The sequence below is a fragment of the Brienomyrus brachyistius genome, chromosome 22 (assembly GCF_023856365.1).
Source record: "Brienomyrus brachyistius isolate T26 chromosome 22, BBRACH_0.4, whole genome shotgun sequence".
In the NCBI taxonomy this organism is placed as follows: domain Eukaryota; kingdom Metazoa; phylum Chordata; class Actinopteri; order Osteoglossiformes; family Mormyridae; genus Brienomyrus; species Brienomyrus brachyistius.
The window spans coordinates 10,982,951-11,009,534 of record NC_064554.1 but is presented as its reverse complement, the minus strand read 5'-3'; the positions used below and the strand labels follow the sequence as shown (position 1 = coordinate 11,009,534).

Here is a 26,584-nt window from a genome sequence, read left to right as displayed (position 1 = left end):
ACTATACAGCATTCTGAAATTAGGGGAAAAAATTGTATAAAAAAAGATGCGCAAAATAGGGAATAGTCCATCACATTTGGACCTTATTGAATTAATTTCAAATTCAGATGAGCATAGGTTATTCATGTTTTAGAATATACACAGCTTAGCACATTCATCCTGGTGTACAATATGTAGTTACAAATATAAATGAGCCTCTTCTTTTTCAGCTCGCGCACACTCACCCCAACCCCCTTCTCCTCGTACACACATTCAGAGAACCAGCCCCCTACCTCACCCGCGCCCTCCTCCCCCTGGAAATGACATTAAAATCTTTCATATCCTTCCAGCAACAAGCGCGCTGTGGGGAGAAGCTCAACATCCGATGAGCGGCGGTCAGTCCGTCTACTAAAACACATGAAGACAGGAATCAGCCTCCGTACGTGTCGATGAGCCCAAACGTGAGGCGCAGCGCTGACTTGCCGCCTATCTGCCTTCGCCCCCCGCGCTCCTCGCCTGTTTTATAGGTTCGGCGTGGCGTGGATCTTTTATTCTGGTTGTATAATTTTTTTCTACATCAACCTCCCACTATCTATCGCCCTCCAAATCTCGGCACTTGTATCTCAGCGCGCATGGAGAGAAAGGGGGATTTCAAAGAAGGATTATGGCATTTTGACTTTTTAAATTTTCAGTTCCATTTATTATAATCTTTATTTTACATGGCGAAAGGGCTATGCAAACGGGTCGCTGCTGGGTGTGATACAATCGCCGCGGATTTGGATGCTCAAGCAACAGCAACGGCAGTCCTACAGGCAGGGAGCGTTTCCGACGGCGCCCCCGTCTCTTCCTCATCCTTTCCCCGGCTCTATGTCGAGTAATGGTCGGCTTGCTTCACTGGATGCACCGCGTATTTCCCGGATCATCGAGGGCTGCTCATCCGATACCAGCTTCCCATTTTCGGCGGTAATCTTTCAAAAGCTAGGGGCTACATATGGAAACTGGAGATCAGAATTTTAGAAAAAAGGAAAAATAGAGGTTGTTTCTTTCTTTATTTCTTTTGAAATCGACTTAATTTATCCCTTGTTCTTTTACGTTGTGCGTTGATTTCTTCATCCGTCGTTGGTTTAATTTGATAAATCAGTGTGAGTCTCATCATACTTAATTAACTAGAGCGGTATTAATCCCGAAGATGACTTTCGATTTGTTTTTACCTAATCCATTTCGAAAATTGTACATTTGTCTTTTTCAATAAGGTTATCACTATCCTAGATTTTCTCGTCCTTGTTTATCTAACTGCTTTTTCCTTTGACATGAAATATAGGCAAACACAAATAAATACAGACCAAATCACTAGATGATCAGTCAGGTTGAAATATCAATGCATTTAACAGCATAGTCGTGCAAACGAGTAATATAATTAATTCTTTGAAAATATTGACGTGTTGGATGAATTGTAGCCTATGCGACCCTGTCATTAGTCTAACGCGACCGCCGCCCCCTCTAAGTCGGCTATTGAATCGCAATTCAGCGCATTAACAGACAAGTGGCGTGTGATGCACGTATGTTACACTGTTCAGTTTAAGGACAAACTAGACGATGTTTTATTCCAGACCTCGTTAATCAACCAATAAGTGCATTTTTCTCGACCTGTAGGGCATCAGCCTTTGCTGAAACTTCTGCATAATCCCACGCTAAATACACATGCGGTGGGCTTCATATTGTCAATTTTAGTTACTCCTCGCCGTCGCCGCAGGTGACTGTTTAGTTGTACACACAGCATCAACAGGGAGCGCTTAGCTTCCTCTGAAGTGGCAGAAACTCATATATTTTGAAAGCAGCCGCCCATCTCATCATCCCTGTTCTAGGACCCCCTATTCCCCAGTTTTTTTTCCTTGTCGTTTCCACAGAGAAGCGACCATAAGGTTGATCGCAAAGCGGACCGCTTCCCTTTTCATCCAATCAAAATGATCCCGTTTTTTTAGTGCAGTTTGGCCCCATCAATTTTCAAATATTTATTTCCTGTACATCAAGAGGAAAGGGGCCCCCCCTTTCATGGAATGCAGAAACATGGTTCTGTTTGACCGCGGAGTGCAGATGTTACTGACTACAGTCGGTGCCTTTGCAGCCTTCAGCCTAATGACTATAGCAGTGGGTACGGATTACTGGTTGTACTCACGGGGCGTGTGCAAGACCAAATCGGTCAGCGAGAACGAGACCAGCAAGAAGAACGAGGAGGTGATGACCCACTCGGGACTGTGGAGGACGTGTTGCTTAGAAGGTAAGTGGAGAACATCTCTGCCGTGCCATGGCTACTTTACATCATCAGCTCTGATGGTTTAACGGCTTTGGGGTCGATTCCTGACCGTGTTTGTCTTAAAGTGGAGAGCTGACCTTTCTGAGCCTGTCGTGCTTCTCTCCCTGCCACTAGTTAAGGTTCTCATATTACGCTGCGGTTTTATTTCACAGTCTTTTACAAACAGCTCACAGATGGAATAAGCAGTATGAATAATAAGCAGTATGCTTTTCCATCTGACACAATCACAATGAATGAATATGGCAGCAATGTTCATTTAGTGACTAATTTATGATGTTATGACACCTTTCACGTGGGACATATTTTGCTAATATGTTTGAGGAGCCCATCTCCGTATAGTCACAAGAATAATGAAGTCATTTTCGTCTGGTATAGGTGTCTGACAAAGTCAAGTGGGAAGTTTCTCTGAAGCCGTCTTTCAGACGCTCCTTAGGACGCGTGGGAAATGAGATGCTCTCTGACCTCAGCTTCCGCTGAAATTAAACGTGGACGTGAGAAAAGTCGAGGCTCATGGAGTTTAAAAGCTGGTTTTTGTTCTTTGCCTCTAAAGATATGGTGTTACCAGTTCTCTGGATACGAGCTGTACTCCAGTGGGCTCCTTGGGGGTTATGGGGCAGCAGACCCCGGAGAGACCAGCTCTTTAAGACACACTTTGCCTGTTCAGGTCCTGGGAGAGACCCTACTGTTGTACCTTCAAGGGAGATATTTAACCTGAATCGCTCCAGTAAAACATTTAGCTTTAAAAAATGGGTGACATTCTAAGCCATGTGAATCTGGAGGAAAGCTTCTCCTAAGCAGCTATGTGATGCAATGAAATTAAGGTGTTTCTGGTTTGACATACCAAGAGGGACCTTCGCATTGTCCCCTCGAAGGAGATACTCAACTCAAATTGCTCCAGTACAACTATCTATTTTGGGGATCCAGTGAGAGACAAATGCTACCAGTTTCATGACAATTCAGCCCTGACAGTGGTGACAGTTACAGGTTCTGTTACTCCCCTTCATTTTGGAGCATCAGGGGTAAAATTCCATTAAGCACAAATTTCATTATGTGCAGCATACTAATGTCTTAATTAAGCTTGCTCTCTCACTACTTACAACAATTCAGAAGGTTCCTGATTTACATGAGTGTTACATTCCGGAAATATGTCAAATCTGATGTACATTAGATTTTATTCTTCCTTACGGATAAGTAAAATAAGTAAAAATGGCATAAATATTTTTACAAGCTGCCGTGTTACACCTTTGTTTTCGGTTAGGTAAGATGGTAGGTAAGTTAGTTATGTAAGTCAGGCAGGGAATGGTCACAGTCAGTCTGGGTGTTTTTTGGTATTCTTGCCTGGGTATAGACTTTCAAAGTCTATGACTGGTAAGTCTGCCAATTGTCCATTTGTTGTTGTCAGTTCATCACATCACGCCGAAAACCTCATTCCCTTGTCCGTGTCTCTGTGTCTCTTTGTCTGTGTCTGTGTTGCTGTCTCTGAGTCTCTGTCTCTCTGTGTCTCTGTCTCTGAGTCTCTGTGTCTCTGTCTCTGTGTCTCTGTCTCTGAGTCTCTGTCTCTCTGTCTCTGAGTCTCTGTGTCAGTCTCTGTGTCTCTGTCTCTGAGTCTCTGTCTCTCTGTCTCTGAGTCTCTGTGTCTCTGTCTCTGAGTGTCTGTCTCTCTGTGTCTCTGTGTCTCTGTCTCTGAGTGTCTGTCTCTCTGTGTCTCTGTGTCTCTGTCTCTGAGTCTCTGTCTCTGTGTCTCTGTCTCTGAGTCTCTGTGTCTCTGTCTCTGTCTCTCTGTGTCTGAGTCTCTGTCTCTGAGTTTCTGTCTCTGAGTCTCTGTCTCTGAGTCTCTGTCCTAACCCCTCCCACCATTCTGTCCAGCCCAGCCCACCGTCGTAACACTATGCAATGGTCTCATTTTAATGCCACGTAGCTTTGAGAAAAATACATTTGAGGATATGTGGAGATATTTTAAAATCATGCATTTTAAACCCACGTTAATTACAAAGTATTTCCGGCAAAGTTCTGAGAGCTGAACGTGTAACATACAGAATGCATTAATGGGATGGACGTCTCATCACATCTGCAGCATATAAAGTGCTGAGAGACACGGTTGGTGGTTTATGGCGCGGTAACTGACAGGGTCACACCACACAGTCTCTCTCCTCATGTTGTATGCCTGCCCTGCCATAGATGGTGGTGTATTGATTGCTGCATACATTGTGTTTGTGTGTGTGTGTGTGTGTGTGTGTGTGTGTGTGTATGAAGAGCATTATGTAGGCTAACACTAGATTTCCAGCCCCCCAACATTCACACACTGATGGCAGTGATATTGAGTTCACTTCTGCTGGATGCTGTGGCTAGCTATGCCCCCCGCTCCTCCCCACAGAGCCATCAGCATTTCCACAGAAAGCATTTTCAGTTGTTCAGAGATGATCTCCAGCGCCGGACCGCTTTCACAGGCTAAGGGGTAGGACTCGCTTCTCTTTCTGGATAGCCAGGCCATAGCTTACTTCCCAGTGAAACATCGCTGTTGTACTCCAGGAATTGATCCAGTGTAATGCAATTAGTCCGCATTCCTGGGCTGTGGTACAGACCACGAACCACACAATTTCCGCACTTCCCTGTCATATATGAATGGCCTTCTGACTCGTTACTGATTTATTATACTGAGTAATAATAATAATATTCACCCGGAGTAATAAAGCTCAGCCACCCACCTGCTTCGTCAGCTTGACCACATAAAAACATCAGAATGGCTGCATGGAAAGATATGCCCCCCCCCCCAAAAGCCCCCCCCCCTCCCATCTCCACCGCCAGGCCAGTCTGCCTCAGCTTCTCCCAGTCTTGCCCCCCTCCCAGCCCCCTCCTACAGGTGATGGTCTAACATCCAGCAGGTGATTTTTCTGTATGAGTTTTCCCACATCGGCGGAGTGACATAAAGAGTGTGAAGAGTGTAAAGGTCAGCAGTAGGCATGGGTGTTTCTGGTGAAAGCCTGTGTGAAAGGGCGTGCTGGGAAAGCACTCTGAAAGCTGGGTATTGCTTCCTTTAATCATGAGTGTGAGTGCAAGCGACCCCCCCAGACTATATAAGGTATCGCTTTCCCTGAAAAAGAACCAACACTTTGGAAGTCAGGAGCTTGCTGCTTCTGAACCCGCCTCGGGCCTCGGGCCTCGGGCCTCGCATGGGGTCCGCCCCGGGTCCACCAGCACAGCACGGTGACACCCCAGTGCTGCTGTCACTGCCTCCTATGGAGGTTTTAGCAATAAATCCAGCACATATCCTGCTGTCTGCTGCCCTGTGGCCTATTCCTCAGAGGGGCCTTCACCCCTTTAAGAGCAAATACACACAGGAAGGAGCGCACTGCCCTCAGGACCCCCTCCTCCTTTCAGGGAATATTACTCTCAGGCCATTAGCGCATTTTATCATAAGGTAAACGGAGGGAGGGGTGGCATGGTGGTGCAGTGGTTAGCACTGTTGCCTCACACCTCTGGGACCCGGGTTCGAATCTCTGCCTGGGTCACATGTGTGTGGAGTTTGCATGTTCTCCCCATGTCGTCGTGGGGTTTCCTCCGGGTACTCCGGTTTCCCCCCACAGTCCAAAAACATGCTGAGGCTAATTGGAGTTGCTAAATTGCCCGTAGGTGTGCATGTGTGAGTGGATGGTGTGTGAGTGTGCCCTGCGATGGGCTGGCCCCCCATCCTGGGTTGTTCCCTGCCTCGTGCCCATTGCTTCCGGGATAGGCTCCGGACCCCTCCTGACCCAGTAGGATAAGCGGTTTGGAAAATGGATGGATGGATGGATAAACGGAGGGACCAGCTCCGATCAAAAAAGTAGCATATTATCGCCAGCGTGCAGCGATTTAGTGAGGTTTTAAGCTCGGAAAAGCTATCGTGACCACTATGCCGCAAGCATTCCAGAAGATCCAGAATAGAAATTTACACTTTCATCTACCCGCCGATACAGTCATTTGTTACAGTTAAGCTTTACAGGGGATGAAAATCGGCCCTCCTTAAACATCCCCCAGCTAGCAGGATTGCTGCACAGAGAATACGTATGGGTGGGGAAATCCTTTGGTCTCTGCTGCTCCATCTACAGGGATGAGATGACCATCAGCATTGGGCAGACTTGAGTTTCACACCAGTGGGGTGAAGCACAGAGGCGTTCTGCTGCAGTTTTTAATGCGACAGACCCACCAGTCGGACAGTGATCCTGCCGTATCTTTGGACCCCTATGAGCACTTTCCGTTTTTCCCTTTTTCAAGATCGGGTTTCTGAGTCCTGAGATAGGAAGGTCACTCCAACCTCTAAAGAACATCTGTGCCCCATTATTGAAATCGAAGGCCCTACTGGCGCCATGCTTGAGCCCACCCACAAAAGCCACAGGTCAAATGCTATTGGTGGCACATTCCCCACACCCATCTTCTGCACTCCGTAGCGATCAGCAGTGTCATTATGACACCCCTGTTATTGTTGTCAGGCCTTCAGCTTATACAGGCTGTACATGTAACTTTATTACTCATTGTAGTTACACATTGACTCACAGGAACAACCAGTAATTTATCACTGTAGGTCAGTTAGACAAATGCCCTCTTTGTAATTATCTGATTGTTTTGGGAAAAACAAAACAACGGAGAGCTTTTTGCATGTACACAACTAATATAAGAACCTAAACAAATTTCTGTTATCCCTTATCAGCTGTTTTACGAGCATAGGATTAGGTTACAGACAGAAACACGAACACATGCAGCGTATTGCGATAAGGATTATCAAACTGCCATTTGCTGCTCTAGTTAATAACCCCGTCTTAAGCTGGAATTACGCAGTGTTAGCATACAGCTGTGAACAGTGTGGAGCAGGTGAGATTACACTGGAGCCAAATCCTCAGGATATAAAATGGTGAAAGGACCACAGATCACAGAGAAATGAATGATCTGAGATTTTTGGAGTTATGAATTGAAATATGCTGATATTCACCAGGGATTCACAGAGATTCTGATCCTCCATAATATAACTACATACTGCAACCATTGCTCTCATTACACATCATTGTATCCTAGTTACTGTATTACAATCCTTTTATATTACTGTGAAATTACATTTTATTATTCATGAAAGGCCCACCCCTTTAATCAATCCTGGTGCTACAGAAAGGTAACAATGCATTAGTATTCTCCTATTGGGGTGTTCTCTCACTCCTAAACCTCATTAGCATTCTCCTCAATCGCTAGGGTATTCTCTATCTGACTCCTGAAGGCCCTTAGCATTCTCCTCAATCGCTGGGGTGTTCTCTATCTGACTCCCGAACGCCATTAGCATTCTCCTCAATCGCTGGGGTGTTCTCTATCTGACTCCCAAACGCCATTAGCATTCTCCTCAATCACTGGGGTGTTCTCTATCTGACTCCCGAACGCCATTAGCATTCTCCTCAATCACTGGGGTGTTCTCTATCTGACTCCCGAACGCCATTAGCATTCTCCTCAATCGCTGGGGTGTTCTCTATCTGACTCCCGAACGCCATTAGCATTCTCCTCAATCGCTGGGGTGTTCTCTATCTGACTCCTGAACGCCATTAGCATTCTCCTCAATCGCTGGGGTGTTCTCTATCTGACTCCCAAACGCCATTAGCATTCTCCTCAATCGCTGGGGTGTTCGCTATCTGACTCCTGAATGCCATTACCATTCTTTTCTCTTGTGAGGCACTCTGACTCTGATTCTGAACTCCATTAGCATTCCCTTCTCTTGTGAGGCACTTTGACTTTCATTCTGAGCTGTATTAGTATTCCCTTCTCTTGTGAGGCACTCTGACTCTCATTCTGAACCCCATTAGCATTCCCTTCTCTTGTGAGGCACTCTCACTCTGATTCTAAACTCCATTAGCATTCTCTACTCTTGCGAGGCACTCTGACTTTCATTCTGTACTCCATTAGCATTCCTTTCTCTTGTGAGGCACTCTGACTCTCATTCTGAACTCCATTAGCATTCCTTTCTCTTGTGAGGCACTCTGACTTTCACTCTGAACTCTATTAGCATTCTCTTCTGTTGTGAGGCACTCTGACTTTGATTTTGAACTCCATTAGCATTCTCTACTCTTGCGAGGCACTCTGACTTTCATTCTGAACTCCATTAGCATTCCTTTCTCTTTTGAGGCACTCTGACTCTCACTCTGAACTCTATTAGCATTCTCTTCTGTTGTGAGGCACTCTGACTTTGATTTTGAACTCCATTAGCATTCCTTTCTCTTGTGAGGCACTCTGACTCTCATTCTGCACTCCATTAACATTCTCCACTCTTGCGAGGCACTCTGACTCTCATTCTAAACTTCATTAGCATTCCCTTCTCTTGTGAGGCACTCTGACTCTGATTCTAAACTCCATTAGCATTCCCTACTCTTGTGAAGCACTCTGACTCTCATTCTGATCTCTATTAGCATTCTCCTCTCTTGCGAGGCACTCTGACTCTCATTCTGAACTCCATTAGCATTCCTTTCTCTTGTGAGGCACTCTGACTCTCATTCTGAACTCTATTACTATTCTCCTCTCTTGAGAGGCACTCTGACTCTGATTCTGAACTCCATTAGCATTCCCTTCTCTTGCGAGGCACTTTGACTCTCATTCTGAGCTCTATTAGCATTCCCTTCTCTTGTGAGGCACTCTGACTCTCATTCTGAACCCCATTAGCATTCCATTCTCTTGTGAGGCACTCTGACTCTGATTCTGAACTCCATTAGCATTCTCCTCTCTTGCGAGGCACTCTGACTCTCATTCTGAACTCTATTAGCATTCTCCACTCTCGCCAGAGTATTCTGACTCTGACTCTGGATACCATTAGCATTCCCTATTAGCATTCCCCATTAGCATTCCCCATTAGCATTCTCCACGCTTGCCGGGCACTGTGACAGGAAAGGGCAAACGCCTGCTTTAGTGCTTCATGGCATGATTAATATGGCTGATGCCTTTGATCGGCGTGCAGTTTCCTTTAATCTTTGATTGCACGTCCTAATATTTTATTTATTACAAGAATTACATTGCCTGATGGGTAGCAATGATGTTAAATTAAAAATAATCAAGGATAGCGACATCAGAGCGACAGTAATATGCTATGGGCTGTGTCCCAGACTGGGTTGTGCCATTGGCATTACTGCGTCTTACACCTCTCACCTGCACTCTTTAGCTTAAAGTCAGACGACAGCTGTAAATACATAGTCAAACATAATCTTCATAGAAATGTCACATGTAGGCTGTCTCTGGGTATCACGAGACAGGAAGTAAGCAAACTCTGAGCAGGGTCAGCATGGGTCAAAGGTCATCCTTTTATTCAGAGACATTTGAATATTGCTTCCTGGGATGAAAATAACGTGCAGTTGGGTCAAACATTTGACTAGTATGTGCTTCCATGTCCGACCAAGAGACTGAGTCCTTTAATTTAGTTTAGAGTCTTTCCTTCTATATGCTTTTATTGTAGTGAGGCTAAACAAAGAGGAAGACATACGAAGGTGACTTTAATTGAAGTTGTTTGCGCATATTCATTAGCTACAGATCCCATGAATCAATGTTACGCCATGACAGATTTACGCTGTTTTTCACTTTAAGGACCACAGTCACCTGTAATGAGTGACTCCTTTCATGGCTTGTAATAAACGGCGCAGCGGTGGGCTTCCATGCACTTAAGCTGCCTTTTAACGGGCTCTGATTGGTTTATGAGAGTGCATCTTCCGTCGGGCTAGAGTTCGCTTTACCGCTCCCACGTGCGACCTCTGTCTGGCTCAGCGAGGGCAGGGGCAGGCTGGGGGGAGAGAAGACTGAGATGTTCCCACCTCTGCAAAGCCTATTTAACACTCAGCAGGGAGAGCGTTAGCAGGTGTACCTGCTGATCCAGGAGGCAGTCGGAGCCATGGGGCCCAGGCCCAGAGCTGCGAGACATGAGGAGCGTGCACCAAGAGCCCTGGGGAGCGTGCACCAAGAGCCCTGGGGAGCGTGCACCAAGAGCCCTGGGGAGCGTGCACCAAAGCCCTACAGAGCATGCACCAAGAACTGTGGGGAGCGTGCACCAAGAGCCCTACAGAGCGTGCACCAAGAGCCCTGGGGAGCGTGCACCAAGAGCCCTACAGAGCATGCACCAAGAACTGTGGAGACCGTGCACCAAGAGCCCTACAGAGCATGCACCAAGAACTGTGGAGACCGTGCACCAAGAGCCCTACAGAGCGCGCACCAAGAGCCCTGGGGAGCGTGCACCAATGGCTCTGGGGAGCATACACCAAGAGCCCTGGGGAGCGTGCACCAAGAGCCCTGGGGAGTGCCCACCAAAAGTCCTGGGGAGCGTGCACCAAGAACCCTGCAGAGCGTGCACTAAGAGCCCTACAGAGCGTGCACCAAGAGCCTTGTGAAACGTGCACCAAGAGCCCTGGGGATCGCGCACCAAGAGCCCTACAGAGCGCGCACCAAGAGCCTTGTGAAGCGCGCACCAAGAGCCTTGTGAAACGTGCACCAAGAGCCCTGGGGACCGTGCACCAAGAGCCCTGGGGACCGTGCACCAAGAGCCCTTCGGATCGCGCACCAAGAGCCCTACAGAGCGCGCACCAAGAGCCTTGTGAAACGTGCACCAAGAACCCTGCAGAGCGGTTGGCCCGGAGTCCTCCTGACCTACACCCTCTAAATACATGAACAATGTGCCACCTACACTTTCCTTGGCTATGTACCCCTGAGGGCAGGTGTGGTTATTCGCTAAAAATAAAACAAACAGTTATATAATCTTACTGTTAGTGTTTAACATACAAACAGTTTGTGGTCCAGAGTGAGTGATATTACTCTCAGCTGCTGTACCACAACAAAAGAACAAAGTGGATTAGTGGTTCTTCTGGCTGAGTGAAGAAGACTGACTGCTCTTCCAAATGATTAAAAACAGATTGGCAGTATTTCATTAAAATTAACTGGCATCCTGTTCAGGGTGTACCCCGGCCTTGTGCTATGTGCTGTCTGAGACAGATTCCACCCCTCACCCCAGGACCCTGACGAGGATAAGTGGTCCGAATATGGATGGATGGCCCTTCTTCACAACCTCACCTTCCAATGTCAAAGGTCAACGAGTTGACTTTCTTAAAACTTGAGTACGTCTTACATAATGGAACCGTGATGAGATATGCATCAACGAGCCCATCTATTCATGAGCTTCCTAATTAAATTTATATTTTCTATAATTGAAAATGGAAAATTAGGCTTCAGATTCATGGCAATGGCGCTTAATACATGGTGACCTTGGTCTTGACCATACACCGTAAGTTATCAGTCTGAAGTGACTGTTAAATGTATTTACAAATAATCATTTGGCTGTTCCTTCAGTAAGCTGCCGATGACATCCGCTGTTTTATTACTGGCAATACATCATCATGTGTTTAAGTGGCTGCTCAGCACCTCGCCCTGAAGACCTGAGCATTACAGCAGGGACCCCCCAGTATGACTTTCAGTCACAAAAGTAAATCGCAACAATAAAATTGAAACACACCCTAGTTTACAACTCCCTGCATGCAAAGTAGCTCTGCTCCACCATTAAGTGTTGTCCTGGTTTGTTATATGACCTCATTTTAGTTTATTTCATTAAAAAAAAAGTGATCTGACAGAGACTGAAAAACCCACTCAGCAGTTGTCGAGAAATATAACTCTGAGGGAAGTGGTGCCGTCACATGGTCTGACATCTCCATGGTAACTTAAATAGGAAGTAAATGGATAAAAACTATTCTCTTGAGCCTATAACCTAACCCAAAGTCCTGGAAACACACACACTTGTGGTGTTTTCTCCTTCAGGTGAGGTTAGAAAGTGTTTTGTTAGTTATGGCTTTAAATGGGCAGCATGACTCAGAGTCAGCTGTGACTCTGTATGTCCTCAGAGTTACAGCGTGCTTCAGCAGGTGTGGTAGGGGGTTTGAATCTCGCCTTTGCTCTGTCTGCGTGCAGCTTGCATTCTGTCCCTGACGGCTTCCCGTGTAGCTTAAAGACGCATTGTTCTGCAGAAACTGTCTCTTTAAATCGCTCACGTGCTGTGATTTTGAGTGCCCTCTGCTTCCTGGATATAGGCCCCAAGCTCACGATGATCCAACCCTGGATATGTGGCTTCGGGAGATGGATGGATTTAAGGGACTTAAGGCAGGCCTGTGCTCTGATAGGACGCAAGGGTCCGGCGAGCTGCCACCGGCAGCCTTTTCCTGCTCCCTCGTTTGTCTGAGATTTGTTGGCCAGACGGCGATGTTTACGCCTCTCCCTGGCCGAGCCGGCAGCCCCCCCCATCACAGCAAATGGCACTGTTGATAAAACAAGCCGTCGCGACGAGATGGCCCCGTCAGATGATCCCGCTGAAGCCTTTCCGCCAGACTGGAAATGGCATGTGGAGGCATGTAGTATTTTAGCTGAAAGATGCGTATGGGAACCAGGTGCAGGAGTGGATGATAGGTCGCAGGCCGAGCTTCACTAGGGTCATCTCCTTGTCGTGGCGTAGGAATCTGGCTGTCACTTCAAGGAAATCTGCTGGACACCATCCAATAAAATATGAGGGATATAATATTGCTGTAATTTATGTAACAAAAGATGGTTTCACTGACATCCGAGCGGGTGCAGTCTGTCTTTTCCATGAGGCGGATGACGTGACGGGTTTGTCCTCTACTCCAACTGATGCATTTCATCTCTCTGGAGAAGGAGAGCGCGGACGAATATCCCAGATTGTAAACTGCGCTGTTACTGCTGCCAGATGCCGTCGGCCTGATTGATGAGACAGTGATGTTCTTTCCGGCTGTGATGATTAAGGCAGCTGGCACGGGGGGAGATGATGTCACTGATGAGGTCTGGTTGCGGCCCGCAGGCGTGCTCTTGGCGGGTTTGAGTTGGCTCAAACGGGCAGAGTCCTGCTCTCGGACTTCACGGCTCCTTGTCGTGGAGCAGATCCTCTCCCTGTTGTTCGCCAGGGTGGATCCGGGGACTTGCTGGCAAAGTGGTCTGTAGTCCTTCAGGCCCAGAGAAGCACACAAGCGCATTTCTGCATTTCACATGCCCACACTGGAGATTCAGTAGTACCATGGAGCAGCTCAGTCTGCCTCACAGTGAGAGACCTTCTACATCAAAGGCTGCCAGCCTGAAAGGACATACCCCTATTCTGTCTGCTGCCCGCAAGACAACAGCCAGACCTTGTGGGTAAAGAGTCGAGTACAAAGTGCTGTCTTCACCTCCTTACACTCCTTGTCTTGTAGGGATGAAGGGATACATTCTGGCCCCCAGAGGGACCAGTCAAGCCCGGTTTCTGTCACCCTTGGACTTTAGCTGGACTGTACTGCTCTCCTGTGTGTCAGAATTTTGATAAAGCTACATTTTCCTCACTAAAACCCCCCGAGGGACTGTAGGAAGCTCTATGCTTACACCCGAATTGTGTTTTGCTTTCACATGTTGAGCATTTATTTGAATCTCCCGTTTCATGGACGGACACCGTGTGCAGGATGGTATTTAGCGTTAAATCCTGTCTGTAAATGTTGGTGATACATTTGCCGGGATTGATTATTTGAGGTTTTATTATCTTAAAGCGTTTCCACAATGTTATTTGATGCCTATTTGCTCATAGCAGAGTGGAGACGAGCTCTTCGCAGATAATGTCTCTGTAATACAATAGGACTCCTGTACATTTTCCAGGAAGAATCCTTTTCAGTAAAATCCACAATATAACTGCCTTAAAATATATTTCATGGCAGGTTGATGCTGTTGCTGTTGATGATGAATCTTCATTCTATCTGTAATTAGACATCTGGTAGGGAATGTTCTGTGGAGACAAGTTGAATGAATTTCTTTTGTAATTTTGATTCAGATTCCCAACGTACATTGCATTTATGTGCTTTGTTTATGAGGATTATAATGACAGAATGTGGGCAGGCCTCTGTGAAGGTGTCACTGTGCATTGCCATACTCTTAAAGCAACGCTAAGTGGAGGAGATCAGCATAAACCCAATCACACCGATTTGTCAGCCTCAGGATGACCTGAGAACTCTGGAATCTGACTCAGGATCGTGCTGGCAGTACCCATAATGCCCTCAGGGGAAGGTACTCAGATTTTTGTGTTTCGGTTTGAGCATGAAGGACCACCCAGGTTTCAGGCCACCATCTGCCCACAGGAGGAGGACCAGCACAGGGCTTCATGCATGCATCTCAGAGATCCGAGAGCGATTGCAGATGAATGTCTGCAAGTGAGCATGGGGTGGACACCAGCCAGTCATCTGCTTGCAATGCAGAGGAGAGAGTATTCAGTGCACTGCAGCAGGCCTTTCGGCCATCTTGTTCTCCCCAGCCTGCTGTGCCGCCCCCTCCCCCCCCCTCACGAGCAGCATGTGGATGCTGGGTGGCAGAGAGAGGCCAGCAGAGAGAGGCAGGCAGAGAGTGGCTAGAAGAGAGAGGCAGGCAGAGAGTGGCTAGAAGAGAGGGGCAGGTAGAGAGTGGCTAGCAGACAGAGGCAGGCAGAGAGAAGCAGGCAGAGAGAGACAGGCAGAGAGAGGCAGGCAGAGAGAAGCCAGAAGACAGAGCCTGGCAGAGAGAGGCAGGCAGAGAGAGGTAGGCAGACAGAAGCCAGAAGACAGAGCCTGGCAGAGAGAGGCAGGCAGAGAGAGGTAGGCAGACAGAAGCCAGAAGACAGAGCCTGGCAGAGAGAGGCAGGCAGAGAGAGGTAGGCAGACAGAAGCCAGAAGACAGAGCCTGGCAGAGAGAGGCAGGCAGAGAGAGGCAGGCAGACAGAAGCCAGAAGACAGAGCCTGGCAGAGAGAGGCAGGCAGAGAGAGGCAGGCAGAGAGAGGCAGGCAGAGAGAGGTAGGCAAAGAGAGGCCGCCTGACGCATCCCTTCTGCAGCCATTAGCTTCTTCTCCCCACGTTAAGTATCAGAGGGGAAAGGATCTGCAGAGAGGCACTACACTGAATACGGGATGTACCCGCACCTACTCCCGCCTCCTCCCGCATCCCTCCCTCCCTCGTTTTCTCTCTCTCTCACTCACTCGCTCTCTCTGGTTCGTTCAGTACAGGAGGAGGAATCAATAGCCACAAATTAATCACTGTGCCGGAGGGGACTTGTTGGGGGGGCTGGGGAGGGGGGTATGCAAATGATGGTCTGTGGGCCTCTTAGGCTGTCAGCAGTAGCTCTGAGTGCTCTACTTTATCAGCTACCTGCTCCTTCTTTCACATAATATTTTTATTTTAATATATTTTAATGTTTATTATATCAAACTGACTTGGTTCTTTTGTTGGCAGTGAACATCTAGAGGTTGTGATTATGTTGATTTATATTTGTATTTTTATTCATATTGTCAAGATTTTAAGGTCTAATTTCAAACGCCACTGCTTCTCTACAGATGTACTGCTCTCTCCTGTACACATGCAGAGCAGGACACCTAAAGCACCCTCAGTCCCACAGGGACTCCCGCATACAGACAGTGGCATCTGACTGTGGTATCTTGCAGACACACTGTGTCTGGTTGTTTTTGCCTTTGCTCGCATGTGCAGGTGTAAGAGTGAGTGTGAATGGTCTGGCACAAGGATGTGTGGGGGAACAGGAAAGAGAGACCACAGGGGGGAACAAAAGCTGGTGAAAATGATGGCCGGGCTCAGCCGGTTTAATCGAGTTTACCAGGCTGCGGTCACTAGCTGTCTCATTAATAATCTTCAGGTGGAGCATCTGATGCCTTTTTGCGAAAATTTTCTAATATATAACATGGGACGCTGCCATCCCATCTGCTAAATGTTACACTTTACTGAATGTTACATGAGGAAAGGTGAAACATCACAAGTTGTTGAATGTTGCCACACGGGTGACGGTGTTGAGAGCTGCACTGTAACAACGGCATGCCCTATTTATGAAACAAAGCTAAGAAAACAATCAGAAATGAATCTGGCAATGAACGGCAGGGTGTCCCTGCAATGCCCATATTCTGTTACGTTTAGTTGAGGACACAGAGGTCAGTTCACATTATGATATTTCTGGCAATTTGGCAGTTGGGCCATTTTAGTTGAGGCATAGCTATAGTTAGGGTCACTTGTCTTCTCCCCAAACACACCGGGTGATGGGGGGGGGGGCTCCATAAATGTTGAGCAAGGGCTTCCTGTCCTAGCTGCTAACAGGAAGAGTCTGCTGTGTCCCACCATGGACGACTTAATAAGGAGGTTTAATAAAAGGCAACCATATGCTGTGCGGGATGGCTTCATTTGGCCGGATGTGCAGCCATTTTTAATGATGTGAGCAGAGCCAAATAACACCTGGAGATTGGGCAAGCAAACCCCCCCCCAAACTGCGTGTGAATGAGGGACAGACCACCCAGTAACTCTGTGAGGGACTCTCTGTGATGTGATAGTGACCCCTCCTTCCTTGTAACCGTGCACGAGTGTCCCTCCCCCCTGTGAGTGTAAGAGGGACACCCCTCTTCCCTGTAACTCTGTCTGAGGGTGAGAGGGACACCACCATAACTCTGTATGAATGTGAGAGGGACACCATCACAACTCTGTGTTAGTATGGGAGAGACTCCCCCCATAACTCTGTATCAGTGTGAGAGGGACACCCCCCCCATAACTCTGTATGAGTGTGAGAGGGACACCCCCTCCCCCATAACTCTGTATGAGTGTGAGAGGGACACCCCCCCCCATAACTCTGTATCAGTGTGAGAGGGACACCCCCTCCCCCATAACTCTGTATGAGTGTGAGAGGGACACCCCCCCCCATAACTCTGTATCAGTGTGAGAGGGACACCCCCCCCATAACTCTGTATCAGTGTGAGAGGGACACCCCCTCCCCCATAACTCTGTATGAGTGTGAGAGGGACACCCCCCCATAACTCTGTATGAGTGTGAGAGGGACACCCCCCCCCATAACTCTGTATGAGTGTGAGAGGGACACCCCCCCCATAACTCTGTATGAGTGTGAGAGGGACACCCCCCCCCATAACTCTGTATGAGTGTGAGAGGGACACCCCCCCCATAACTCTGTATGAGTGTGAGAGGGACACCCCCCCCCATAACTCTGTATGAGTGTGAGAGGGACACCCCCCCCCATAACTCTGTATGAGTGTGAGAGGGACACCCCCCCCATAACTCTGTATGAGTGTGAGAGGGACACCCCTCCCCCATAACTCTGTATGAGTGTGAGAGGGACACCCCCCCCCATAACTCTGTATGAGTGTGAGAGGGACACCCCCCCATAACTCTGTATGAGTGTGAGAGGGACACCCCCCCCAAAACTCTGTATGAGTGTGAGAGGGACACCCCCCCCCCATAACTCTGTATGAGTGTGAGAGGGACACCCCTCCCCCATAACTCTGTATGAGTGTGAGAGGGACACCCCTCCCCCATAACTCTGTATGAGTGTGAGAGGGACACCCCTCCCCCATAACTCTGTATGAGTGTGAGAGGGACACCCCCCCCATAACTCTGTATGAGTGTGAGAGGGACACCCCCCCCCATAACTCTGTATGAGTGTGAGAGGGACACCCCTCCCCCATAACTCTGTATGAGTGTGAGAGGGACACCCCTCCCCCATAACTCTGTATGAGTGTGAGAGGGACACCCCTCCCCCATAACTCTGTATGAGTGTGAGAGGGACACCCCCCCCATAACTCTGTATGAGTGTGAGAGGGACACCCCCCCCAAAACTCTGTATGAGTGTGAGAGGGACACCCCCCCCCCATAACTCTGTATGAGTGTGAGAGGGACACCCCTCCCCCATAACTCTGTATGAGTGTGAGAGGGACACCCCCCCCATAACTCTGTATGAGTGTGAGAGGGACACCCCTCCCCCATAACTCTGTATGAGTGTGAGAGGGACACCCCTCCCCCATAACTCTGTATGAGTGTGAGAGGGACACCCCCCCCATAACTCTGTATGAGTGTGAGAGGGACACCCCTCCCCCATAACTCTGTATGAGTGTGAGAGGGACACCCCCCCCCCAAAACTCTGTATGAGTGTGAGAGGGACACCCCCCCCATAACTCTGTATGAGTGTGAGAGGGACACCCCCCCCCATAACTCTGTATGAGTGTGAGAGGGACACCCCCCCCCATAACTCTGTATGAGTGTGAGAGGGACACCCCTCCCCCATAACTCTGTATGAGTGTGAGAGGGACACCCCCCCCCAAAACTCTGTATGAGTGTGAGAGGGACACCCCCCCCATAACTCTGTATGAGTGTGAGAGGGACACCCCCCCCATAACTCTGTATGAGTGTGAGAGGGACACCCCCCCCCCATAACTCTGTATGAGTGTGAGAGGGACACCCCCCCAAAACTCTGTATGAGTGTGAGAGGGACACCCCCCCCCATAACTCTGTATGAGTGTGAGAGGGACACCCCCCCCCATAACTCTGTATGAGTGTGAGAGGGACACCCCCCCCCCCAAAACTCTGTATGAGTGTGAGAGGGACACCCCCTCCCCCATAACTCTGTATGAGTGTGAGAGGGACACCCCCCCCCCCCAAAACTCTGTATGAGTGTGAGAGGGACACCCCCCCATAACTCTGTATGAGTGTGAGAGGGACACCCCCCCCCCCATAACTCTGTATCAGTGTGAGAGGGACACCCCCTCCCCCATAACTCTGTATGAGTGTGAGAGGGACACCCCCCCATAACTCTGTATGAGTGTGAGAGGGACACCCCCCCCCCATAACTCTGTATCAGTGTGAGAGGGACACCCCCCCCAAAACTCTGTATGAGTGTGAGAGGGACACCCCCCCCCCCCATAACTCTGTATGAGTGTGAGAGGGACACCCCTCCCCCATAACTCTGTATGAGTGTGAGAGGGACACCCCTCCCCCATAACTCTGTATGAGTGTGAGAGGGACACCCCCCCCCCAAAACTCTGTATGAGTGTGAGAGGGACACCCCCCCCATAACTCTGTATGAGTGTGAGAGGGACACCCCCCCATAACTCTGTATGAGTGTGAGAGGGACACCCCCCCCCATAACTCTGTATGAGTGTGAGAGGGACACCCCCCCAAAACTCTGTATGAGTGTGAGAGGGACACCCCCCCCCCATAACTCTGTATGAGTGTGAGAGGGACACCCCCCCCCATAACTCTGTATGAGTGTGAGAGGGACACCCCCCCCCCAAAACTCTGTATGAGTGTGAGAGGGACACCCCCTCCCCCATAACTCTGTATGAGTGTGAGAGGGACACCCCCCCCCCAAAACTCTGTATGAGTGTGAGAGGGACACCCCCCCATAACTCTGTATGAGTGTGAGAGGGACACCCCCCCCCCATAACTCTGTATCAGTGTGAGAGGGACACCCCCTCCCCCATAACTCTGTATGAGTGTGAGAGGGACACCCCCCCATAACTCTGTATGAGTGTGAGAGGGACACCCCCCCCCATAACTCTGTATCAGTGTGAGAGGGACACCCCCCCCCATAACTCTGTATCAGTGTGAGAGGGACACCCCCTCCCCCATAACTCTGTATCAGTGTGAGAGGGACACCCCCCCCCATAACTTTGTATCAGTGTGAGAGGGACACCCCCCCCCCCCATAACTCTGTATCAGTGTGAGAGGGACACCCCCTCCCCCATAACTCTGTATCAGTGTGAGAGGGATGACCCCCACTCAGTGGACTGGTTAGGTTACTACTGTCAGTGTTGTGGCACTGGAGTGTCTGATGCCTTTGCTGTGTGACACTCGATACACTGCTGACCAGACTGATTGTGTAAAGGATGTGGAGAGAAAAGGCTCCCAAAATGTTTACTAACATAAAGCCCTGAAGACCTGTAACTGGAAATATAAAGCCTTTAAGATATCATTTAACTGGTAGAATTGAATGTGGTCGTGTTGCTTTTTTAACTCATAAAGCAGTTTTAGGCAGGTAAATGTGTAACTCGTACCTTAAATGTCTGTTTAAGGTGACGCCTTAAAGCCATCAACTTGGAAACTGCACTGTGGGCAGGCATGTCTCTGGTCAGGCTCTTTCATTTATGCATCATGGTGTGAGTTTCAGTCCTGTGTCAAGGCAGATGAGCTTGTATGGGGTTGCCATTGCCATCCAAGGTTCACGAGCATAGCCTGCAGGAGCCCACCTCCTCCGCTGGCAGGAGCCCACCCCCTCCGCTGGCAGGAGCCCACCTCCTCCGCTGCTAGGGTACAAGCAGCCGTGCTGCTGAGGTACATCCAGTAAGGACAGAAGTGCTGAACTCAGATTACCTATGGGGGCGCCGGAAAGCAGGTCAGATCCCACCCCCACACGTGGGCTTGGGACTTTTCCTCTGTTGTCATGGTTTCCACTCAGCTTGCCTTTCCAACCCTTCATGCCTGCATGGAAATAAAAAATAAAAGCAATAGTAAAATAATCTGATGGATGAGTTATGCATGGTGTGGGCACTGCTTACAAAAGTCAACCAAGCACACATCTGGGGGAAGGCAGGGGGCATTCTGGGATAGCACCGGGCACCTGGATGGGGGGGGGGGCATACTGAGACACTGCCTAGCCCCCCTCAGTCCAGCACCAACTGTCATATTCAGGGGAAGCCCAGCTCCCTTCAGCAGTGAACATCTCATTTTCCCAGTTTTTCATTTGAACTTCCAAAAAACCATCCATGTTCCAGACATTTCTCCAGTACAGGGTCCCTTCCTAGGAAACACAGGGTATGAGGCAGTGGAGACCCTGGACAGGACGCTGGTCCATCAAAGAGCTGCGTGTTGCTCAGTATGTGCACATTCTCATCCTGAGTGACCTAATCTGGGCATTTTTCGCAGAAAAACAATGTTTGATTTTATTCGAGGTATAGCATATATAATGAAGTCTGTTTTTAAATTTCTAAATTGGTTGCCAAATTAACAGCAGATGGATGAGAGTCAAAGACACCATGCACTAACAGACAACATCCATGAGAAAGATCACTCCCAATAAGACCTCCCCAATTCCGCTGTACCCCCCTTCATGCTACTATCTTGGCTGTCTACAGCAATCCATCCTCTGCCTCTCTTTGCTGGCCTCTCTCTGCCTGCCTCTCTCTCTGCCTGCCTCTCTCTGCCTGCCTCTCTCTCTGCCTGCCATCCTCTGCCTGCCTCTCTCTTCTGGCCTCTCTCTGCCTGCCTCTCTCTGCCTGCCTCTCTCTCTGCCTGCCATCCTCTGCCTGCCTCTCTCTTCTGGCCACTCTCTGCCTGCCTCTCTCTGCCTTACTGTTTCTGCCTGCCTCTCTCTCCCCCGGCCTCTTTCTGATCCCATGCGACACTTCACTTGCCATCCATGGAACTTTCCATGCTAATATTTCCTTAATGTTTTCGTGCTGCTCATTATTAACCCCAGTAAAAAAAAAAAACCTATATGATATGTTGCAGTCAGGTGATATAATGAGGTCCGATGTATAACGCACTTCAGTAATTTACTAATTGCTGAGTGTCGCATGTATTGCATGTGTGTTTCTGTGTGTATCCCTTTGTGTGTACGGGAAGGAGGCTCCTATAAGGGCAGAAATTCTTGTGCAGGTGGGACCAAAGCATGGCTGTGATACAAAAAATGACTTAAGCAGGGGACTACGGCCCATTAATCAGAGGTGCCGGCTCTACTAGTCCGGCCAAACTGGAGCCATTATGCCAAAATGACCACCCCTTGTGTAGGCATGTGCCTTTGGGGGTTAGTCTGGCATCCATGTCACATGACATTACAAGCCTCCAAACACCTTCCTCTACACAAATACCCAGGAGAGGGACGCAGAGTTCCCTCCTGTACCGCTTATAGAACAAAATACCTCCTACATGTGTCGTCCTCCAGGCAGTCGCACTTCCTGTCCTGCGCTCATCGGCCGACGGGAAGATGGGAGGCTGTCGGAAACTACCGGAAAGCTTAAGGAGGGCAGAACAGCAGATGGAGGCTGGGGGGGGGGGCAAAAAAATGGAATGTGAAGGGACCACTGGCACAGACCCAGCAGACGTTTGATTCTCAGGTCCAATAAGCTATGCTCCCCGATGAGGCAACGTCATACTTTCAGTGTAAACACAGAACGCAACCCTTAAGAATGATTGGCTCTGACAGGAAGGAGCCGTGCCCAGGATCTCGGAGTCTTTTTTCCCAGAACAATAAAACCCAATAGTGCCCCATGACATCATGGGTTCCTTCAAGGAGACAATGAGAGAAGGTTACGGATCATCTGTCTTCTGCTCCTCTGGATGCTAAGTGCTCCACCTGGAGAAGCGCCTTACTGGAGGGTCATATCACAAATTCCGTGGCTTTAGGTGATTGAGTCAAGTATCTTTGACTGTTACGCCCAGTAATTTAGAGCTTTGACAGCTGAGTCTCTCCAAAGAGAGTCATTGTTAGTGCTGAGCCTCATCAAAGCCTCATCAATGATGCATGGCAGACCCCTCTGCATCGGCGTTAGATCTCTGATTACTCAAGGTGAACTCCAGCAGTTGGGCTCAGTGGAGTACGCGAGTTTGTCCCCAGCGGTGACACAACCTTCCCAGGTCAACGACACGCTAATCACTTCCCCGCACGGCGGCTGAGGAGCCACAAATGTCATGGCTTCTGACCTGCTGGCAAGGACAGGAATGGGAAGCTGCCCTCGGGAAGGTATTTAGAGCAGGAAGAAGGGCAGGAGGGAAAGGCAGAGAGAGGAAGAAGAGAGTAAGTGCTTACAGAGTTTGTTCAAGGCTGAGACAAGACCACAGGCTATGATTTCTACCAGCATCCTCCCCTCCAGCAGTAGCACTTACAATTAACTGCCTGCCTAACATCTTTATCCAAAGCGAATCCCCATGTACATCTATCTTTACAGATGGGCATTGCTCTACAGCTGCTCAGGTTACTTGTCCCGCAGCATTTTTCTATCTTTGACATGAAATGTTACAAGTTCACGTCCTTAAGGTCCGCCTACTGTCATCCTCATCGCCATGGTTACAGAGCACATGCTCCCCAGAGCTCAGATGATGTCCCTTACCACTGCTGCGGTGTTGTCTTCCAGACCCACTGCACGAGTTCGTGCCTGTTAGAGGTAATTAAGAAAGCAGATCCTCAGCAAAATTTCCACTGTTGCTAAGAGGAAGTCCACAAATGAGGGGAACACTTTGGGTAGGATGCTAGAAAGGAACTTTAAAAACTTTAAAAAGGTGGCATGATCCATCTTATGATGGCTTAGAAATGGCAGGAAAGTATATAACACTTAAGAAGCTCACTGCTGAAAATGAGTCAGTCTGCTGCCGTAATACGGGCCGTGATCCTGTTGTGGTAGACCGACTACAGCTGTGTCAACTCCACTACACTTGCCACAGTGAGGCGACGCTGGGCATCTAGATCTGACACATCATCTTGAAAGACCACATTCTTGCCAGCTCTGGCTTTGAATCACAAACGTGTTGACTAATTCTAGTGCTTTCCTGGCAATGGAACTGAGTGACTGAGTGACTTCTCGCCGGAGCCTGTAGGAGACATTCTATTTAGAGAAATTCACCCTCCCTTGCCTCAGTCATCAGCCCTACTCCCCGATCCCCTAACCCCATTCATCTTCGCTGAAGAACAACTTCAATGTCACAAGGAAAGCACTCCATGACTCTCCAGGTACTCACAGGACATGGGGCGTGATTCAACAGTGAAGACAGCCGTTCTATGGCTCCATAAGACTTGGTTAGTTATGTTCAGATTAATCTCATGCCGCAAAGCAACCAACCCAGCCCCAAATATGCACCTTTATTCAGAGCTCTTACTTTCTGTGAGCGGAGCAGAGTGATAAATTTGTCCCACGTTTACATGAAGACAGCAGACTTGACAAGCTTCGTAGCGGCGTGCTGATCAGGCAGCGACGGCTGACTTCAAATTAGCTGAAAAAGAGGGGTAATTGCACAAACCAAACGATCTTTAATAATCCTTCAATAATCTTCTTCCATGAATGGGAACGGTTGAGAAAATGAATCAACGTCAAGGGGACAATACAATAAAAATCACACCATTTCTGCTATAATCTTTCCTATTGTTCCTCAATTGCCCTAGGGGTTTGGAGAGGGGGGGGCTTTCAAATATTCATCTCCACCCAAAGGGAGGTGAAGTGTGGGACTCTGACAGCATAGGAAATCAAAGGTCCAATCAGAGAGCAGATTGAACAACAGAAAATTCTTCGGCCAGATTTAAGGGCTTGTCCTTTATCCAGGAGGCTCTTCACTTACCAGTAGGATGGAGAGCAGTATACCATTTGATCTATGGATGCAGATGTGTGTCACTGATGAGTTAGTCTTAGAAGAGAGTGGATTAGCTGTGTGTTGGTAGACCAAAGCAGACTAGCTGTACTCTAGCAGACTAAAGCCAATCACTAGTGTTATTGGTGGAAAATGCAAGTTAATGGCATGTTAGTAGGATAAAGCAGGTGACCTGGTTGTTAGTAGGCCACGGTGGTATGTTAGCAGTTATCTGTGTGTTAGCAGACTAAAGAGGGTTAGTTGTAAATCAGTTCATTTTCATGAACAGTTTATTTTTGCTTCTTAGACATTTTTATGTAACTGGTGTTTACAAGTTAGGTTACGTTCCTTCCAGTCTGAAGGTTTACTAGTAGACATCCTTAACTATTACTATAAAACGTGTTGTATTGAGCTGGCAGTCAGTACAGTGCTGGAGGAAGGGAGCAGTTGTTATGGTTAAGTGTCACACGGATTGATTTAGGTGGTGTTTAAACAGAGCACATGCCGTCCAGACAGAACGATATGAAGTAGCGGGAAGCAGGTCCAATTCAACTACGAAGAGAAGACAAAAAGCTTCTGATGAATTAAGCCAAAGACAAGCTATTTTGGGATTCACATTACACTTTGAGCTATGGGAGGTTTTCATTCCTTTCACAAGCTGTTAGGAATTGTCTCATTGAAAGTGATATGTCATCCTCCTGGTGTGTTATTGTAGCACCTGACAGCTGTACCTGCACCCTAATGGGAAACTGCACGGCATGGGTTTGATTCCCTCAACATTTTTACAATTAGGCGATTGCCAACATGAAATAAGCACTTAATGTCCATAATATAATTCCTTATGATTCAGCAATTATCTAGTGCAGGATCAGGGAGAACATGGAGCCTAATCCAGGAATCACAGGAACAGGCGACACCCTGGATCCACGGCGGGGTCGCGACAGCAATGCAGAGACGCAAATTCCCACCTTTTGGGCTGTGGAAGGAAAAGCACACGAGCACAGGGGGATACACACATACACACATACACACATGGAGACAAATCGTACAGCCTTTGCATACAACTCAGTGAGCCACCTTGTCACCTCCACAGCCTTCATGTGTCACCCTTTATGTTTTATCGAAATATATTAGACAGCAAAAGACAGGCATTTTGGCCTTGCGGAGCTGGAATGCACTCCAGCACAATGATGGTCGCTGCTATTTACAGTGAGGTATTGAATCTCTGCCGTTTTGTCACGGTCCGGCTCGTCATGATTGAAGAGAATGCAGTGCCGGGTGGCGGATGGGCACCGGGTTCGATGTCTTAGACTTCTTTGTCATTACTAATAATAGACTGCTCGAACCCGCTGCCAGAGTACGTGTCTAAGGAGCAGGAGCAAATCAAAACGTACTTGGATTCTTCTGGTTGTCACAGTTTAAGGACATCCTTGCCCGTGACAGGGTGCCACAGCTGGATAGGAGTTAAACACCCTCAGTGCTGCCTGACGTACGGATTTGGAGGGAAAACCGTAAGTCTACTTTCTGTCGGTGATGTTTTAACGCCATGGGCGTGAAATGTACTCTGACATCCAACATCTTCACAGTCTGTTGGAGCAGGAGCGGGGATAATGCCCTTCACAGAACACCAGCTGCTGGAGGAGTGAGTTCTCAGAGTCAGAGCCAAACGGGGGGAGGAGTCACAGAGCGGGGATAATGTCCCTTACGGGACACCAGTTGCTGGAGGAGTGAGCTCTCAGAGTCAGAGCCAAACGGGGGGAGGAGTCACAGAGCGGGGATAATGCCCTTCACAGAACACCAGCTGCTGGAGGAGTGAGCTCTCAGAGTCAGAGCCAAACGGGGGGAGGAGTCACAGAGCGGGGATAATGCCCTTCACAGAACACCAGCTGCTGGAGGAGTGAGCTCTCAGAGTCAGAGCCAAACGGGGGGAGGAGTCACAGAGCGGGGATAATGCCCTTCACAGAACACCAGCTGCTGGAGGAGTGAGCTCTCAGAGTCAGAGCCAAACGGGGGGAGGAGTCACAGAGCGGGGATAATGTCCCTTACGGGACACCAGTTGCTGGAGGAGTGAGCTCTCAGAGTCAGAGACAAATGGGGGGGGGGGGGTTGGGGGAGTCACACATCTGGTATGAGCTTGGGGGGGATGCAGCACCCGGAAAGGAG

The 26,584-nt window shown here is 48.6% G+C and overlaps 1 protein-coding gene across 2 annotated transcripts in view; it reads left to right on the top strand.

Moving 5' to 3' along the window:
• Positions 1-253: 253 nt before the first annotated feature.
• LOC125718492 (voltage-dependent calcium channel gamma-2 subunit-like) overlaps positions 254-26,584 on the top strand; it is a 44,979-nt gene continuing 18,648 nt past the window's right edge. For both annotated transcript variants that reach the window (XM_048992379.1, XM_048992380.1), the window contains exon 1: positions 254-2,257. In XM_048992379.1, the coding sequence (XP_048848336.1) occupies positions 2,032-2,257 (226 nt within the window). In that variant the 5' untranslated portion in view covers positions 254-2,031. The remainder of the gene's footprint in view (positions 2,258-26,584) is intronic.